A 19240-nucleotide genomic window follows, 5' to 3' on the forward strand; every position below is an offset into this window, starting at 1 on the left:
TTTTGTCAAAATTTTTCCACACTTTGAAATATGTTTTGTTAGTAGAGGGAGCATACGCACCCGGGAGCCGAATTGAATTTCCGGTCTACCTAATAATAAAAGCAAAAGAGCTTCTTGTTGGTCCGTTTTTTCTACCCTTATTGTTGTGCCAAAATTACAAAGGGCTGCCACCGCTTAGTGAAATAATAACCGGTTCGTTATGTTCCTCCTAGCGCCGCCGCAGCCTTCACGCGCGGAGGCCCCGGCCCGATTCCTCGACTCCTTGTGGAGATGGTGTCTGGCTCGCAGCGCGGCCCTTGGCCCCGGGGACAAATTCATCTGCTCCTTGTGGATATGGTGCCTAGCGCACGGCGCGGCCATTGGCCATGGCGAGGTCTTCGGTCTTCGGCCGCAGGGCGGCTCCTCACATCCAAATCCAATCCAACCAGGCATATCGATGGAAGCTACGCGGCGTGCTGCCACTCTGCTCTGCCTGGGGAGCCGGAGGACGGTAGGAGCGGACCCGTAGGGGAGTCTGCGAGCAGTGGATTTTGGATGGGCAGAGTAGAGAGGGCCTCGCTCCCAAGGCCGACGACGGAGCTCCACCCTCCGAACACCCGCCCCCGCTGCCCACGGACACCTCATCTGCGTGCACGGCGAGATCCCATCCCGGCGTTCCTCAACCGCACCATCCGCCAAACCTACCCCTCGCGCCGCGCTAGGTCTGCTTCTCATCATGCCGCGCATGCCCGTCCCTCCTGACCAGTACACCCTCCCCCAGCGCCGCGTCCCTCCGGATCCTCCTACTGGGCGCGTCCCTGAACTGCAGATCGTCGTGCTCGCCCACTCCGGCCTCCCTAGCTAATCCTATCACCAACGCAATCGTCACATAAGTCACGTCTAGAAAAGTGCAACGACTTCCCTACCGCGCGCGCGGTGCTGCCCAGCATCCTGGCGCCTGACAGCATCTCATTCAATTTGTTACTCTGCACTCGCGCCCGCCTCGCTTCATGGTGGTCGAATATGTCAATGCCACTGATTTAGCTTCTGCTCGCCGTGAGTTCGTTGAAATGCCTACCAGGGATTTGACTTCATGATCCGTGTTGATTGAGCATGGGTCCATGCTGAGTGCGTGGGTGCTGTTTCACAAAATGCCAAACAAGGAACTTGTGCGATGACGGTAAACGGTTATGATCAAAGTGGTCGGCTTGAGGAGTCACTTGCATTATTTAGGGAACTACAGTCACTTGGAATTCAGCCAGATGTCTCATCGGAGGTATATTTTCTTCTTCGCATATAGACAGCACGGAATTAGCTGGGCAGATTGGAACAGATGTTGACGGTAGGAGGATTGAAAGGAGTGATAAGGTGCTTACAGAGTTACAACATTGCTAGATATCCACGCCAAGTGAGGGAATGTTGAGTAGGCTCTCAATGCTTCTAGGGAGATTCAACAGCGCCGGATGCATACCCATACACTGCACTTATTAGTACGTTGATGACTCGTGGGCAAGCAAGATAGATTCAACGCGGGTCACCGATGGATTCGGAAGGAGGACACACGAACAAGATAGTCGGTTACTTGGCTGCCATGGCTCGCGGCTGAAGGTCAAGATCGCGGCCATGGCGAGCGCCACGAGCTCGAAAAGAAAAGCCATGGCCAGCCATGAGCTTGGGGTCGCACGGCCGCTCAACTACCTCCACCGACCTCCCCACAAGCCGCTCACGACCCTCGCTGGCACTATACCACTCCCGCCACACACTACTACACGGTAGGGATTTAGGGGCACTTTGCCCTGGGGCACTTTTCAAAGTGCCCCTAAATACCCCCTTTTAGAGGCACTTTTGCCAAAATGCCTCTAATACCCTACCTATTGGGGCAGTTTTGAGAAGTGCCCCAATAGGTATACACCTATTGGGGCAGTTTTGAGAAGTGCCCCAATAGGTATACACCTATTGGGGCAGTTTTGAGAAGTGCCCCAATTTGTATACACCTATTGGGGCAGTTTCGAGAAGTGCCCCAATTGGTATACACCTATTGGGGCAGTTTGGAGAAGTGCCCCAATTGGTATACACCTATTGGGGCAGTTTCAAAAAGTGCCCCAATTGGTATACACCTATTGGGGCAGTTTCAAAAAGTGCCCCAATTGCTATATACCTATTGGGGCAGTTTCACAAATGCCCCAAATTCCCCGCCGGTGAGGTGATGGTGTGCCACCCTTCCCCAAGGCCCCAAGCGCTAACGGCGTCGCCACCGAGGAGAACGGAACCGTAGATGTGTTCTGGCTGCCGCCTCTCCTGCTCACTCTCATGTACCCAAGTTCGGTTTCTTCGGCATTTTAAAATCCGGCAGCCAGTTGTTGGCTCATTTCCGTGGATACAATTACTCTGCAATCGTACAAACTACAGAGCAGAGTGGAAGATAGGCACAATAGCTTTCATGAAACAAAGTAGAGACAAGATGGGGATGCCACGGCTTCCAGCCTTCCAGGTCATCCGAAAGGGACAAGTCCCTACTGACCAAAGCACGGCCGCGCGAGCGATCAGCCCAGCGAGCGCACACACGGCCTCCACCGCCAAATTCAAGTGCTTAGTTACAAATTCAAACAAAGTTAAAAACAACAAATTATGTGTAAACAACGAGACATAAACATCCGGTAATAGAAACAGATAATTCAAACACTTAAATTCCTACAAACCATCACATAGAACTTGAAAGCTAAACTTGGTGATAATCCAAACTACTTGATAAATTGAAGCTAAACTAGGTGATAATCCAAACTACTTGATAATTTGAACAAGTTTACTGTAGAACATTAAACTAGAACAAGTTTACTTGATAATATGAACTAGCTCATTGCCCCCACTAGTTGATGATCTCAACAAAGTTGAGACTTATATACTCCTGCATTGGATATATCTTGATCAAAACAGTTGATTCAACTCCAATGTGAGCAAGCAGCAGCAAAGTCTGTCCAACCATTTGAAAAGGATACATGTCCAAGGTCCCATTCAATTTTGTAGGTGCAGTCAATAAAGTCTTCTTCTTCTCCTTCTAGGGGTTGTCCATTCCTTGAAAGATTTGCTTTTCCAAAAACTGGGTACCTATAGCCATCCACAGCCTCACTAGGCATGTACTGACATAAGAGCAAATAAGAATTTGTCAACATCTAATTATTGCATTCAAATGCATGAAAACATTAGAATAATTAGCTAGTAGCACAAACCAAACCAGACAAACTTACCAAGGCTTCAAATTCCTGATTGTCCTCATCCAAAATTTTAAAGTTTTTAAAAACAAAACTGTAAACAGAAAAAGGAAAAGGAAAAGGAAAAGGAAAAGGAAAAAAAATAAGAAAACGAAAAAGAAAAAGAGGTTACCTGATGGGCTGCGGCCCAGGTAACAGCCGAATCGACCCAACGAAAATCAACGATAATGGGCCAAGCCCACAGACGACCAAGGTTGTGTGGGACGTTGTCGGCGCCGACCAGGTCGGCACATAGCACCACCCCTCACGTCCCTTCGATTCCCCTCTCGCCACCGAGATGCTCCGCCGCCAGCCGCCTCCAGCCGCCGCCACCTGCTCGCTCCAGCGATGCCGGACACATCCGCCGCCGTCACTTGCTTACACGGCCTGGGGCACGGTCTCCTCCGTCAACCCCCCACCACCGCGGCACCCTCCGGCTCCCGCGCGCACACCGCTATAAACCCTAGCTCCGCCCTCTACCGTCCCCTACCGGCCATCGGCGGCGGCCTCCCGCGTCGCGGATCGCTGGTGATGTTCCGCCTTCCTCACCTCCGCAGGATTCGTACCGTCGCCAAGCCACCCCACCTCCTCCGCGTGTCCCCGTGGCAACTATATCCGTGGGGTTCGGATTGCCGGCGCCGCGTCCGTGCACCCGTGCCTCCGGCTACTCCCTCCGGCAGCCAGGCCTCGTCTACGACCTCCGCCACGACCTCCCGTGCTCCTGCTCCTCTACCCCGACGCCTGCGACCACCTCCTGGACCCTGCGTCGACCTGGGCTCCTCTAGTGCTCCGGCTACCCTGTGGTGCTGCTACTTTCGCACCTCAGGCTCACCTCCCCGTGCTGTAAGCGCAAAATCGAATCCAATAGTGATATGAATGTAGGGGGATTTTACCCTGTTCCATTTGAGTTGTGATAGGGGTAGAATTATTTGCTGAGTTGTGATAGGGGTAGAATTATTTGCTCACAACCTGTATGTGATATTGTTTGACTGTGCTGCATGCTACAATTATTTGTAGTTTATGTCAATGTCTAAATATATTGCCACTTGTAACTAGGAAAATTATCACTTAGGTATTTGTACTTTATATCTCAGCAACTGATGTCTTATTTCTTTGATGGTAAATTGCCTTCATTTAGCTTCAGAGGTAATTTATTTGTATGGTGCAGCACTGTGCATTAAGCTCTGGATTTTTTTGTTTAGGTATTTGTATATTTGGGAGATCAAATATATTTATCCAAATCTGGAGTAGGTGCCCTGAGGTGATGAACACCACGCTGAAGGTAGCTTCCTCGTCTGCTGCTTTAGTTTGACGCAATTATGTGTTGATGTTGTGTGTATGATTGGCATTTGCAGGGTTGCACTTTTGGTGCTTGATGCAATGGCTCTATAGAGCAAGGAAGACAGTGAGAGGTGAGCATGGTGAATTCTCTGTATTGGTTGTTTCTGTTGTGCTCCAGTAGGATAATGTTTCCGGTAGCGACTAAAATTTTCATGCGCGTGTGTGGGTTGTTTTAGAGACGATTTCATTAGCTATATGCTTGAAATGAATGCAAGGATAAGTTACAGTTTCGTTGACAACGCTTTCGTTGTCAGTGCGTTACAGTTTTTCAAAGAATATTACAGTTTTTGATATAATTTCTAATGCTTCTGCAATTTCCATACCCTCTGTTCCTTTTCTGATCGGTTAATCTAGATTTGTGCATAAGTACTATACTAAATGGAAACAAACTTCTTTTTTCTCATAATTTTGAATTTGTTTTCAGATTAACATGGTTGTGCCGCGTCTGCACTTGGATGGTTTTATTTCCTAAAGTTTTTGCTGTGTGCAGTTTGAGTGCTCTATAACAGGTTTGTGTGCAATATTTTAACTGCGCCGGACATTTTTCAACAGAGATTTCTTTGCCTGAAACGGCAGGCCATAATGGACATGGAAAACAAAAAAACAAAAGCCATGTTGATGGTGTGCCCACTCTGATTATATGTGTATATCAATTCTCTGTCCATCCCATGTCCTTCTTTATATTTAAACTTTGATAAATCTTTGCGCCTACACTTGTGTAGCAACCCATTGATATTTGCTTTCAACCATTCTCGCACATCTAGCTTCCACCAGGCATTTCTTTGTACACACTAACCTTACATGCAAGTATTTTGTTAATGCGGTGCAATATACTGGTTATTTGCTACCTCAAACAAATTTAAAAAGTGGAAGCCATCGAGAAAATAAAGTGCCAACTATGCCCTCTCATAGGTTATTGAATTGATTATTTATAACTTATTTACTTATTCTGGATACATAGGCTAGCTATATGAAATATGCTTCTAGATTACACATCAATTTACACTCAATTCTATGTTCGATGTTTACTGCAGGAACCTACTTTAGTATTTTTCTCAGAGTACATGCATTAGTTCTCCATAAAAGGCTGGATTACTAGAAGCAATTAAATGAGTGCTGGATAAACAAAAGTGAGATTTTGCTACCCCTTGTACATTGCAGGCCATGGACGCATGTATTCTTTCACTGAGCCTGCAGGTATATTTCCCAACTCAGATATAGCCCTTTTGAGAGAATGTATGTGTGAACATGGCAGTCATACCTGATTTACGGTTTATTAACTCATTTCTATATGTTCTTCCATTTTGTATTCCAACATCAAGGTAGCTTCTAAAATCCTAGAATATCATTTTTGAAAATACTAACGCAATTCTGATTTCTGTAGAGTATTACTTAAACGACTACAAATGCTTTCTTTTAGTGGTGGTCTGGCGGATAATTTTTTATTTACATGTGAGTATGAGAATCCTTATGATCTTGATACTTTGTAATAGATTAATAGCTTAGGCCCAGTTTATGAACCTTCTATTGAAACTGGGATGCTATGCATTTGAGTTCAAGATGTTACTGTGATGTGATTCAGAGATATCGTTGTATATTACTATATCTGTCATACTCTATATATTCCTTCAACATATCAGAGTGAATGGCATTTTGTTGCTATATCTCCGTCTTGCACCTTAATTCTTGTAGACTGGATAGAAGGTCAAATGCAAGAATTTCGCAACAAACTGGATAGAAAACAAATCACTATGTGAGTGTGCTCTACCTTTCTTTATCTGGTATTTTATATTTCACATCACTTAAGTAATCAGTAAGCTCATATATCGGATACAACAAAACTTGAGACAATTCTACTCTTGCCGGCCTTGCTCGTAGTTTTTGAAGATAGTGGTCAATAATTTATTCATGTATCGGTATTTCTACAATCAAATGCCTTTTCTTGCATATACCCCATGGAGGCAGTAACTTTAAGTTGTATGATGTTAGTATAGGTTGCAAGATGTTGATGTCGGAAAGATGTATTATGGAGGGTGTCACTAGGAAAGTGAAGGGTCAAATGTTTAAACCGAGAAATGCTTGTCTTGTCAAAATGACTTTATCTAAAAAGAGGAATGTGTTGTTCTGAAATTGCATTTTATATTCATGCCGCCGTCTCTGCTAGGTGCGTCGATCTCACCTCCTCCGTTCCCTGTGCAGATGCAAGGCGTGCGGGTACGACCTAAAGCTAAGCTCTCTGGTGCTGTACATGGCGGCCGGCGTGACGAGGCGGCGGCGGAGGGTGGTGGTGTTTGCGGCGGACGGAGGGTGGTGGTGGTTGCTGTGCTGCAAGTGCGGCGCCCACCTCGGGTACGGCTACTACGAGCATGACACCACCGCCGACAGCAAGGCTCCCCGGTAATCCTGCTAATTAACCTGCTAAGAGCCCCTGCTGGTTCCTGTTCGGATGCAATGGTGAATTGTGATGAGGCTGCATGGCATTATCCTTCTACACTCAGCTGAACTTTGAACTTGAGTTTACCTGAACTTGAGTAGGGAATTTGTTGAATTCTAGAACTATCCAGTGCTAAATCACATCATATTGCAAGTACTGCTATGGAACGGTGGCAATCTGGCCCTTTCATCAATTATAGAACCCAGGTTGTTTGATTGGAACTTGCAGAGAAAGATGTTTGTTTCTTCCTAGACACAAAATGATCTGGAAAGATGCTTGTTTCTTCCTATACTCCAGTCACCCTGTAATATACTTGAATAGAAAAGACACATTTCTGTGAAGAAAAGAGAGGAGGAAATTGGGAAAGCCTGCTAAACCATCTGAATTGGGGAAGGTTCTTCTCATCCCAGTGGTGATATAAAATGTTAACCGTCTATAGATATTAACTTTTATTGTCAGCTGTGATTACTTGCTCCTTTCTTTGTATAGAATATATGTGAAAAATCAAGAACTTAACCTCAGGTTTCAGATAGATAATAATTGGACCTTATAACGGTATCATCTTGTTGATTTATTACCCCCATGCACTTCTGTCCGCACCTGCTTTCAATATGTTCATGTAGATGCACTTATTCAGAGAGCTCATCATTATGTTATACTGCACTGAATGAACAAGATACTACACACCCATAGAAACTTAAGAAAAGCAAAGCATTCACTAGAGAATCAATTAATGAGCTTGCACAAGTTCCCTATTTATGTGGAACTATCAGTCATGAGGTGATTACTAAAGGTAGATAAGGGCTCAACGAATTCCCTATTTATGTGAGCAGCCATTGCTCTATGAAAATCCGTTGCTGCAATTTGTAACCTCTTGGTTGGGTTTAATGAACATAGACCTCTGGATTCTGTATTTTGTGAAATTCTTGATAATTTAGAACCTCTGGCAGGAGTTTTGTCCACCTAGTTTAAGGAACATAAGCATATTGGATGTCGCATCGAATCTTATTTTGCACCTTGAAGCTATTATCAGTCCCTTTGTCTGAGTTGTTGTTAACCTGAGCTATTGCATCAGTTTTGGTTCATCTCGCTGAAAAATCAACTTTGTTTGCAACAAATCTCTTCTCCTTCGAAGACTTACCATGCCAATTAATCATGATCTCGTTGTATTTTTGTCTTGGGATCTAATCATGAAGTTCGCCAAGGAGTACCAGAAGCATATGACTGGCATGGAGGAAGATCTTCCTGCTCTGGGGCTGGAGCGCCTCAAATAAATGATCAAGAAATGCCAGGCTACGCCCTGTTCCCCGCAGGGCCTCGGCGACGAGAGAGACGTCGCCGTCCCAGGAGGTAGCCAGTGCTCCGGGGCTAGCCATTGCTATGGTAAATAGTCCTGTTAACTTGTTCTTTGTTCGTCTCTTGAGGGTCGGGATTATGTCGTCGCTTAGGTGTTGGCACAATGAGTAGTCAAGAACTTGGTTGAACATTTTCCCCTTATGCTGTTGTTCCTTCAAAAAATTTGGTCTCAATTTCATCCTGTAGTTGTGCTAGCAAAAGTTAACTGCTCGACTGCGGACTTCCTGCTGGCATCAGATTTAGCCAACTCGTGCTCAAACTATGCCTGGTTGCTTCCTTTCTGGTTGACTGATTCTTACGGGGGATTTTTTTTTGTTTGCTGCAGGAATGGGTTCCAGAAGATTGACAAGATCAAGGACTCTAACAGGCAGTCCAAGCAGCTGCAGGAGCTCACTGGGAAGATGAGGGAGTGCAAGCGGTAGGTCTGGCTGAAACCTGCCATCTGCTTTGATAATGCACCATCGTTGTTCCTATTTCAACATGTCTTTCTCAGATCTCCGCATGTGGCATGATGAATTTTTGGTTACCTCTTTACATGGAGAATGTAACACTGCTGAGTTCTCATACGATGTCTTAAATCTGTGCGACTTCTTGCAGCTTAATCGCAGACCTCGCAGATGTTGGTGAAGCCCTTGCCAGGCCTCGGTTGCGGCCGTTCGTTCAGGAACACCACGCACGCTCTGTTCAGTGGAGGCCGGTGGGCGAGGCAGAGCGGGCAGCAAGGGAGCTGCTAGAAGCAGGGGCCGGCCGCCCGGCCGGCGGGGGAGCTCGCCTCTGCTCCATGGAGGCCCCGCCTCCTCTGCTTCTGGTTCTGGAGGCTCCGCTTCCTCTGGTCCTGGAGCGGTCGCGGACGGCCGGCGTGGTGCGGGCTCACTGACGTCGAGCGTGCGATTCCAGCTCCGGCGCGGCGCCGGACAGGGACAGAGCTCCGGCGCGGGACTTGGAAGTCCGGATCAATATTGATTTTGATTTGAGGACCACAACTGAGAAGAATTGAACTTGCGAGGGGGGTTTCACAAAATGATAATTGAGCATAGGCCGAGTCATCTAAATCGGGCCGGAGGGAGTACAACTTTTAGTTGAAAATCTGATATTTAGAATGCTGTGAAGTTACATGTATTACAGATTTGTTATGGTGTGATATATAGACTTCTGGATTATGTATATGTGTCACAGGATTGAATACTTCAGAGGCAAAACACTAAGTGCCCCTAAAAACTTGTAGAGGCAAATCTCAAATTGCCCCTAAAATTCTTTTGAGGCAAATCTCAAAGTGCCCCTAAAAACCTTTAGAGGCAAATCTCAAACTGTCCCTAAAAACCTTTAGAGGCAAATGTCAAACTGCCCCTAAAATCCTTTAGAGGCAAATCTCAAACTGCCCCTAAAAACCTTTAGAGGCAAAATTTAAACTGCCCCTAAAAACCTTTAGAGGCAAAATTTAAACTGCCCCTAAAAACTTTTAGAGGCACTTTTCAAACTGCCCCTAAAAACCTTTAGAGGCACTTTTCAAACTGCCCCTAAATGTATTTTGGGCATTTCATTCAAAGTGCCCCAAATACATTTAGGGACACAAGCATCCGGGGCACTTTCCATAGTGCCCCTAAAAGTAATTAGGGGCACTTTGGCTACCTATTGGGGCAAGTGCCCCTAAATATGGACCGTACAGTAGTGACATGGCTCCACCTCGACTCTCCGGATGCTATGACGCCGCCGCGCAGCACGGTCCCGCTTTCTCTGCGCCACCAAGTGGGGTGGTTGGTGGAGGTACACCCAGGTGTCGGAACCAAGTCTCGCCATGGGAGACGGTGAAGGCTGGCTAGGTCGACTAGGGGCACGCATGATGTGGCAGCTGTTGCCCCTCGTGCCCAAGTGACCAACACTAACGAGGCTGCCTACGCCAAACACAAGCAGGCATCCCCTATCTTGCACAGATTTGACATATTTCCTATGCCGCTCGGTGTTTACTGAAGGAGATCAACAAAGTGGAATTTTCAGCTGAGGCCAACGACAGCTTCGGTGTAGCACACTAGCACCTGATGTGGTATTTCTGAATTCTGATGGAGAATTCGCTAAAACTGGTCACTGGATGCACATCTAAACTTCGGTGCTTGCTGGGATTGAGACATGTGCCAGTATATGCCTTCGAGTTCTACTCCATGTTATTCATGTATGTCGTCATTCTCTAAGTAGCATAGCATGCTCCCAGTGTTGGTTCATGTGTAGATGACAAACATGAACCAATTTTTGGTTCTTGATTCGTATCGTTTCAGCTTAAGCTGTTTGCTCGACATATTGTCTATCCCCACCGCACCACCTACTCGAATTACATGATGTGGATGAAAGGATTGCCAAACAAAAGATTCCCTAATTAAATAGGGCGTCATGGAGTGCTAAAACCAAGTGGATGGTGTTTGGACCAAAGACCTTTAACATGTCTCATCATCTAGCAATCTACATCTAAAAAAATCCAATGATTTTGTTCTTACAACCAAAGACAAATTTAAACCACCATATAATAGATTGTCTCATAAATGCAGAAGAGAAATATGGCTCTGTAGCTGAAAAGTTGACTAGCGAAAAATCCCTGCCAGGGTAGACCGAGAAGATAATGAACCTAATTATTTTAATGGTTATTTTGTCGAGCGTAAATTTCCATTAATAAAATCCAAGTGGCCTAAAAAATACAGCGAGGAGCTTGCAATCTAATTTTGTTGGATATTATATGTTTGTCATCATGAATATGAGAAAATGTAACTAAATACAGATAATTTGGTATAGCTTTCGATAATTTTCCTACTGGCAACGCACGGTATTTTTACTAGTCTTATACCTAATAATAAAAGCAAAAGGGCTTCTTATTCGTCTGTTTTTTTCTATCCTTGATTTTCATCCAAATTACAGAACCTGCCACCGGTAAGTCAGAAAAACGGTTGGATCCTAAACTGAAGAAACTTTCCCGTTCCTATCCCCACTCCCATCTCCTTCCTCCTTGCGCTCTTTCTGCGTTGTGTGCCGCCACAGCCTTCACCAAGAGCGTCGGCCGCCCTCCCCATCCCTCACTGGATCCCCCTTGCGCCGCCCCTACCTTCCGCTGAATCGAGCTTGCCGACCCCGTCCTCTTCCATACCCTGCCTCAAGCTCGCCAGCGCCGCCCCCAATCCCCTGCCTTAAGCCCGTCGGCGCCGCCCTCCAATCTCGTCAATCGAGCTCCCCGTACAGCTCTCTGGAGCCCCCTCCAAACCCCTGCATAGAGCTTGACGGAAAGTGGCAGTCTGCGACCACGTGCCCCGCTCCCATCCTCGCCCGTAGATTGCATGCCCGGATCCAAAGTAAGATCGACCCGCTAGCGGCTACTCAGGAGGTCGCCTCGGCCTAGCTGCAGTGCCCCAACAGCTGGGCTGGAGCTGTCCTCGCCTGCTGTAGGGTGGCTTTCCAGGAGCAGCTCGGGGAGGCAGCCGCTGGGGCCAGGCTCCTCCATGACGCTCGAGCCCCAGCACCTCCGGCTGACCTCTTCCTGGGCGGTGAGCTGCTCCAGAAGGTGGATTAGCTAATCTTTCGTTTCCGCTCAAAAAGAAGCTAAACGATAGTACTAGATTGAGCTAATTAATTTCCAGATCTGGGAGTTTGCTACCGCTACTGCTTGATTTTTTTTCTTGGATCCTCTTTCTTCAATCACTTTGGTGCAAGAACTCATCCCAATTAGTGGTTAGATTATAAAATAGTTCGTGGAAGTTGCAAAAGAATATAATATGCAAGATGTTTCAGATTGTTGACAAATTTCTAATCCATTACTGATATTTTCCGGTTTCTTACATTGTGTAAATGATGTAGAGATTTGCAGATAATGTTAGTTACATTATTGTTGATAAAGTTGTCCCAGATCGAACACTAAATTATTATTAGATTGATTGGTCCAATAAAGTACAAATATATGAATCCTTCAAATACTTAAATATAGATACAAAATTTAGAGATTCTATGGGAAAGCCGTTGGTGAAAAAAAAGAGTTTTAAAGGTGGGCATACCGAGAGATAAATTTGCCGCTTTACCCACTCGTACGTTTATAAGAATAAAATGGAGAAGGGAAACTTCCATGACTTCAATTTTAGAGAATATTTTACTTGGCAAATGTTACACGAGACTTCACGCCACGGTAAAAAAAATCAGCCCATAGCAACGCACGGATATGTTTCCGTGGTTTAGTTTGATTTGGTACGTCGTGAAATTGTGTCCGTTCGACTGTACCTGGTCATCAAATCGCATCCATCAGCCGCGTCCATAGGTGATACAAGAAGTGCATGTCATGGCCAAACCGAGAAAGAATCGAATCAGACTAAGCCTGACCGGACAATATGTAAATTGTGCGTCATTTGGTATCGGGTGTATATCATCTACAATTCTACCGCTACACCAATTATCCCTGCGCGCATATAACTCGTCACCATGAAGTCGATTTTTTTTCCTTCGTAACTATCTTTGCGTCCTCAATGGATTGACCAATCCAACAATGGTAGCCAGCCCTAGCTAGCTGACCTCAGCGTGAACCTCTCGCACTAGCTGTCAAGCCCGTTGTCCGATAACCGTTGCCGACCATGTATTGATATGCGGGTCGCTGCTCGTGCTCCTCACCACATCCGTCTGAGGAGTTTTTTATCGGTAGCATCCTCTTCAACCCGGCCACTAAGAAGGAAGACGAGACATGAGCCCTTGATTAGTCTGGCGCTGCCGCAGGCAGAGCCGACGTAAGGTCTGAAAGGCGCTTCCTCGTGTTTAGGGACGGCTATCCAACTGTGGTAGCCAGCCCTAGCTAGCTGGCCTCGGCGTGAACCTCTCGCACTAGCTGTCAAGCCCGTTGTCCGATAGCCGTTGCCGACCACGTACAGATATGCGGGTCGTTGCTCGTGCTTCTCACCACATCCGTCTGAGGAGTTTTTATCGGTAGCATCCTCTTCATCCCGACCACTAAGAAGGAAGACGAGACTCGAGCCCTTGATTAGTCGAGCACCGCCGCATCGTCGAGCCAGACATCGGGTCCGAAAGGCGCTTCGTCGTGTTTAGGGACGGCTTTCGTCGGATTCTAGCACACAACTTCGAGCATGGCTTACAAGGCGCTTCGTATGGTCGACCAGGAAGTAGCAGCCGACATGCACATGAAGGAGACGGCAGCAAGTTGGTGGTGACCAAGAACCTAAATGGAGGACGATACTTCTCACGCGAGGGAAGTTCCTTTGACATATCTATTCATGGTGGAGGATATAAGATGGAAGATATCTTCTGTTCCGCTTTCCGCAGCAACGCGCGGGCATTGTTCTAGTCTATACCTATATCTATATCTATACCTAATAATAAAGAAAATAAGGTTTCTTGTTGGTCCGTCTGTTTCTGCCCCTAATTTTCGTCCTAATTACAACTACTGCCACCGCCAAATTAAGAAAACGTTCGCGTACGTGAAACTGACTTGAACGGCCGATTGCAGCCTGACCCAGACAACTCCTTGCGCAGATCATGACCGTGGCGTGCAAGATACGGACACAAAATCCACTACCTCGACCGGGTCGACTTCTTCTTCCTTCTTCCAGCCTTTAAGTACGAGAACGAACGATTTCCTGGCATCAAATTGATCCAATCTTATGAACGAAATAGAGATTGCCGTGGCGGACATAAGAAAGTCGACGAGGTTGGCTTTGATCGATCCGCAGCCCCACTTATCCTCTCCGTAAGTCTCGTCGCTGGTGACAACGCGCCTGAGGCGAAGAAGTTGTCTCTTTCACTGATCAAATCCTTGCCCTCGCCGTGCTGACGTTGATCAGCTCGGGCGCCAAGCCCCACGCTCAATCAGATCGCCGCCTATTTTGTCCGAGCTGACGGCGGCGCCCACACCACGCTGCACGCACTACGTCACGTACACAAATTGGTGGCACCAAAAAGTGCCGGTAATTGTACCAAAAGTGCCGGCAATGATTTTTCGAGGCAGAAAAAAAAGTGCTGTATTTAATCCAGTCGAGATAGGTCTTTGCCGGCACTTTCAGAAAAATGCCATCAGTTATATTTTCTGGCACTTCCAGAAGTGCCGTTATTAACTATTTCAGGCACTTTTGAAGATGCCGTGAAATACTTTTGCCGGCACTTTTTGAAGATGCCGCGGAATCTTTCGTCGGCACTTTTTCGAAGATGCCGCAAAATCTTTTTGCTAGCACTTTTCCGGAGATGCCTCGATTACTTTTTTAGGCTTTTAATTCTAGTGCCGCTAATTATTTTCTTAGTCATTTGCAAAGTTGCTATACTACTTTGCATGTTATTTCGCAAGGTACATCTACTATACTGCACGAATTTTTGTACTCCGTATTTGATAAGCAGTGCATATCAACATTATTTTCCATAAATTTGATCACGAGTATTAGGGACACGGCGAACCAAATATTAAACCATTTGGGCTAACACAATATACCTCTTGTTAATTCAGACTGCATTCGATTACTGAAAGAGAATACTATATCGAGAATACTATATCTTCATGTACAGGGGATTCTGAAATCCCATCACAGAAACACTAGCTGATGCAACAAGGTTGCGTCACATTCCACCTGAACCTTCAACATCTTACAACTTACAGGACCTGATCTGTACTGCTTTGGAAAAACACAATGATCCTCACCAAAAAGATAATGCTCCTCACAAAGATGCAGGTATACTTCCGGTCCCAGCAGTTCCAGTAATTTATCCTGACAAAAACAGATTAAAGCTTCCAATAATGCAAGTATGCATACGGCAATTATGGACACATAGGCAAACAATATTCGGAGATTTGTTGCTCCACATGAATAAAGCGGAACCAATAAATGCCACCAGAAAAGATTAAACATAAATGTGCTATTTAATTTTGGTTACAAGATAATATATATTTAAGATTATGCAGGCTTAGCGTCCATTCACCGTTTTGCTATTTAATTTTGTTTACAATATAATATATGTTTAAGATTACATTCGCAAAAAATAAATATGTTTAAGATTAAGCAGTCTTAACGTCCATTCACCATGTTGATATTTACGTCCAAGCAAATACAGGTTCAGGCTCTCCAGCTAAGTTGGTTTAGGAATAAAAAAACAAATCAAGCAATTTGATTGTTTCAGAACTTGTGGACATCGGTCAAATAGGTAGTGTCCTACTCAAATGACAAATAGAGATTATTCAAGTTTCAAAAGATAAGAAAGACAGAGGAACAGGAACAGTAGGTAGAGCTGCTTAAATATTTTCCTTCAAAAGAATGCAAACAGAGACACAGAGTACGTAACAAATACTTCAGATACTAGCTCAATATCCAAGTGTAGCAATAACCATTTTACAGTAACATATGATGAAAATGGACTAAAGAATTAAAGTGACGTCACCTACAACTGGGAACAGTTTGATTTTAGAACAATGATTAAATGCATTTGTTCCAGCAGTTAGCTGACTGGAGCACTTTGGAACATTTTAGACAAGATTTTGGACTGGAATAGTGGTGACAATTGGATTGCACAAGGTAAAAGGAAACTTGGATCTGAAGAGCAAAAGAAGGAATAAGAATTGGTCTGCTGCAGGAACTCTAGTCTAGGTAGTCCTCCTTATCTGTATATACCTGAAGCGGAGAAGTAAGCCCGGTGCATCGATGCAAGGCTGCGGTTGACTGTCACTGCCATGTCCATGGCAAGCCTAATCCTCCAGGCCTTGTTGATAAAACTTCTCGCTACATGGTGGACACAACACACACAAGTCAATCATCTCAACAAGAACACAAGCCACCGTAGCACTTTGTAATCATTAAGAGTTCAGGATGAACAGACTAGGATATGGGGACACTTGAGACATCTGCCAAAAAACTTAATATAGGATGGATACATGCCCATGAACTCAAAATACACTTCCTCTACCATCCACTAATAATCCTACAACGGTGGCTACTAGAACATCAAGCAGCAGTAAACCTTACAGTTCACATCAACTTAATATGAACTTGAAAAATCAGCAGCTCCCAGTGCCTCGATACATGTCTACCTCAACATAAACAATTGATATGAATACTGAATTTCTCTCACAGCATTAAGAAAATATAGCACATAGTGATCAATTGGTCTAGCAGTAGAGCATGACCAAAGAGAGAAATACCACCTTTCGGTGCCAATGTCAACTAGCGTTGTGTTTACCTTCACAAGTAATGTTTAGCCTACTGCAGCCAATATATCAACCTGGGAGGATTTCAACCATCTCTGAATACAGAAACAAGTTCCCGTCTATTTTAAACAAGACAAGGCCACGTGATACCCTTAAAAACTAGTCTAAGAAAACCATGAGAACTACATACTTCAAAACCCATGTTCTCTACATTATGAACTGCAACTTGTATACCTTTTTTTATCTGTTGAAATCCTATCTACATTATGAAGTGCACATGTTATAACAGGTTATCAAAATACACCAGGTCAACTTCTTAAATTCGTATCATAAATTGCTTAAGTTATTCCACGATTCCCAGTTGAAAAGCTAGACCATCTCACCGCTACGATAAGGTTAACATACTATGATAACGTTTTAAGGGATTTAAGGAATTGTTGCCATGACCATTAAATCGAGCATAATAAGATTTCTTATGTTGCAGTAGTAATAGTGCAGATTTCAATAATATTTAACAGCCTGATCGAGGGAAGACACTCACATCAGCAGGACTGATTTTATTCGGTCTGGAGACATAATCTTCCAAACCTCGTCAGTCAAGTTCATTTTAGAAGTACAAACCTGAAGATAAAAAAGGAGAGTCAGTTATAGGAAGCAACAAAAACATACCTCAGGAAGTATCATGCGACAGTTTTTCAATATTTAAATCTTGTACAAAAAAAATTACAACTAATTAGTAGTTGGAGCTAAAGATTTGTGTTTGAGCCAATTTGCTATTCTTAATATAATGAGTGCAAGTGAAATAACTAGTAATACAAGACCAGCAAAAAAATCTAGATCATCAAAAAGTATGCCACATCAATGTTTTCTGAGCTACTATAAAAGAGTAAATATATGATGAATGATATATTTATAGCCCATTTATTGCACTGAATGCGGAATCCACGAGCTGCAGTGGGTGCTTTGCGTGCAGCTTGCAAGAGGCTCCCTTTAACATCAGTGTATTCCAGCCGAATTGTTCTAATTTTGCCCAAGTAGACCAGATACCGGCAGAACTGTGGTAGAAGTAAAGAGGTTAGTACTGGTCTACAATAAGATCTCTACAAAAGCAAATGGCAATTTCATAGGCCAAGTAGAACTATGGTAGAAGTAGAGAGGTTAGTACTGGTCTACAATAAGATCTCTACAAAAGCAAACGACAATTTCATAGGCCAAGTACAAGCTGTGGTAGAAGTAGAGAGGTTAGTACTGGTCTACAATAAGATCTCTACAAAAGCAAACGACAATTTCATAGGCCATTCATCATTAAATCGATAACCAGCCTCGGCACAGACAATAAAAGCATATTGCAATTCCAATTACTCTGTAACAACTTGGCATACATACAGGAGAGAAAATAAACTACTTGATGAATGATAGTTACCTGCTGATTGGAATGTGCTTCAAAACGTGGTGCCTTTAACCTAAGTTTTTCTGCCTGGTCGGACAAGTTGTAGTGCAGGTAATTGCGAAGAAGCAGGTTAAGAAGTGTTTCCTGCCATGGAAACCAAAAGTCAACCACATGACTTGACAATATTTAAGTTACAAGTCTGAAATTGAAGACTAGTGTCTCGGAACAACCTGGCCAAGCTCATCACGGTGCAAAGTTGCCATGCTGTGCAACCCCGGGAGAGTTATGCGAGCACCAATTGTATGATGCACATGAAAGCGAGGATCAAACAGGAAAAGGAGCTTACCGGTTACTCGAGAGACACAAGAGCATACTTGTTGGAATAACTCACCCACGAATTTCAGCAAGGCTGTTGGTGAGTTCATGTGCATATGAGTAATACGAGTATAGCCTAGAAGCCAAAACATCAACAGTCCTCCTATTGAGATTCTTCAGACGAGCAATGCTAGCGTTGGCAGATGTTTTAGCCTGGAGAGAAAATCAAATTGGTATGCTTCACAAATGATGATGAAGTGGAGGAAATTCCATGACATACCTCATCGTACTTCTTGTGATCAATAAGGAAAATCAACACAAGCAAGTAGCAGTATATTTCAATCTCTGGGAGACCATGCTTGATTGAAACTTGAGCTACTGGAGCCGCAGTATCAACATCCATCTCACTTCCATCTTCTTAAAAATGGTAACATTAAGATGAAATGTCAAAAATCTCTGAGCAAGAGAAGCCTTCCAGTTTCAATTTTTGAATGTGTGCAGAATGAAAGTGGAAGAAGTTTAAACCTCTATGCACCAATTTCAAACTACGAATTTGCGGAATACCAATTAAGCATCAGAACAGAAGGAACCAGGTTCGTCGTGAACTTCAATAGTGAAAACTCAGATGCTTGTACCGCATAATCATACGACGACAGCTGCTTTACAACGATTATCTAGATTATGGTTTTCCATTCGCTTGTAAAAAGCCAATCAATCCAGAATGATCTACCATGCGATTTGACAACCAAGACACATTCAGACAAACAAATATAGCATGCGACGCCCAAATCCTTTGTGTTCCATCAGATTCAGGCATAATTGCTGGTTTACCCTCGAGAATTAGGAGCGCACTGAAGTTGCGTGCTGAAAATACCTTGGGCAGGAGCGGGGAGAGGTGGGCGAAGGCATCGGAGGAAGAGGGCAGCGCGAAGGCGAGGAAGGCCGCGACGTCGCGGGGGGCGAGGCGGCGGCGGAGGGCGACGGTGAGGCGGACGGCGCGGGAGATCCGGCGCACCTCCTTGGTC

General features: G+C 44.7%; 1 protein-coding gene and 2 long non-coding RNA genes across 4 annotated transcripts; 2 read left to right on the plus strand and 1 right to left on the minus strand.

Moving 5' to 3' along the window:
• The first annotated feature begins 3585 nt into the window (after positions 1-3585).
• Positions 3586-5757, plus strand: LOC124696650. The gene is made up of 5 exons (XR_007000708.1): positions 3586-4070; positions 4430-4509; positions 4583-4639; positions 4993-5077; positions 5603-5757. It is a non-coding gene; the product is annotated as an uncharacterized LOC124696650 (long non-coding RNA).
• A 313-nt stretch (positions 5758-6070) lies between these two features.
• On the plus strand, positions 6071-8976 carry LOC124696658. 2 transcript variants are annotated; one of them, XR_007000712.1, is made up of 4 exons: positions 6071-6321; positions 8199-8385; positions 8684-8776; positions 8956-8976. It is a non-coding gene; the product is annotated as an uncharacterized LOC124696658 (long non-coding RNA). The 2 variants fall into 2 exon arrangements; XR_007000711.1 differs by lacking the exon at positions 6071-6321 and adding an exon at positions 6873-6965 and having other exon boundaries at positions 8956-8975.
• Positions 8977-11701: 2725 nt separating this feature from the next.
• On the minus strand, positions 11702-18633 carry LOC124660574 (26S proteasome non-ATPase regulatory subunit 3 homolog A-like). Its single transcript, XM_047198397.1, has 8 exons — positions 18496-18633; positions 18292-18405; positions 18131-18164; positions 17934-18044; positions 17428-17565; positions 17099-17131; positions 16701-16769; positions 11702-11884 (listed from the first exon to the last, which is right to left on the minus strand). Exons 1-8 carry the CDS (start codon positions 18498-18500, stop codon positions 11702-11704), a joined length of 687 nt encoding a protein of 228 aa, XP_047054353.1. The 5' UTR covers positions 18501-18633.
• Positions 18634-19240: the final 607 nt, after the last annotated feature.

This window comes from Lolium rigidum, chromosome 1, assembly GCF_022539505.1.
Source record: "Lolium rigidum isolate FL_2022 chromosome 1, APGP_CSIRO_Lrig_0.1, whole genome shotgun sequence".
NCBI lineage: Eukaryota > Viridiplantae > Streptophyta > Magnoliopsida > Poales > Poaceae > Lolium > Lolium rigidum.

What these genes read in the sequence shown, in the direction of transcription:
- LOC124660574 (XM_047198397.1), bottom strand. An exon ending in GCATTCAGTGCAATAAATGG is followed by an intron (nt 17,132 to 17,427) that starts GCTATAAATATA and finishes TTTTATCTTCAG; the next exon opens with GTTTGTACTTCTAAAATGAA. An exon ending in TAGAGAACATGGGTTTTGAA is followed by an intron (nt 11,885 to 16,700) that starts GTATGTAGTTCT and finishes CTTCTGGAGCAG; the next exon opens with CTCACCGCCCAGGAAGAGGT.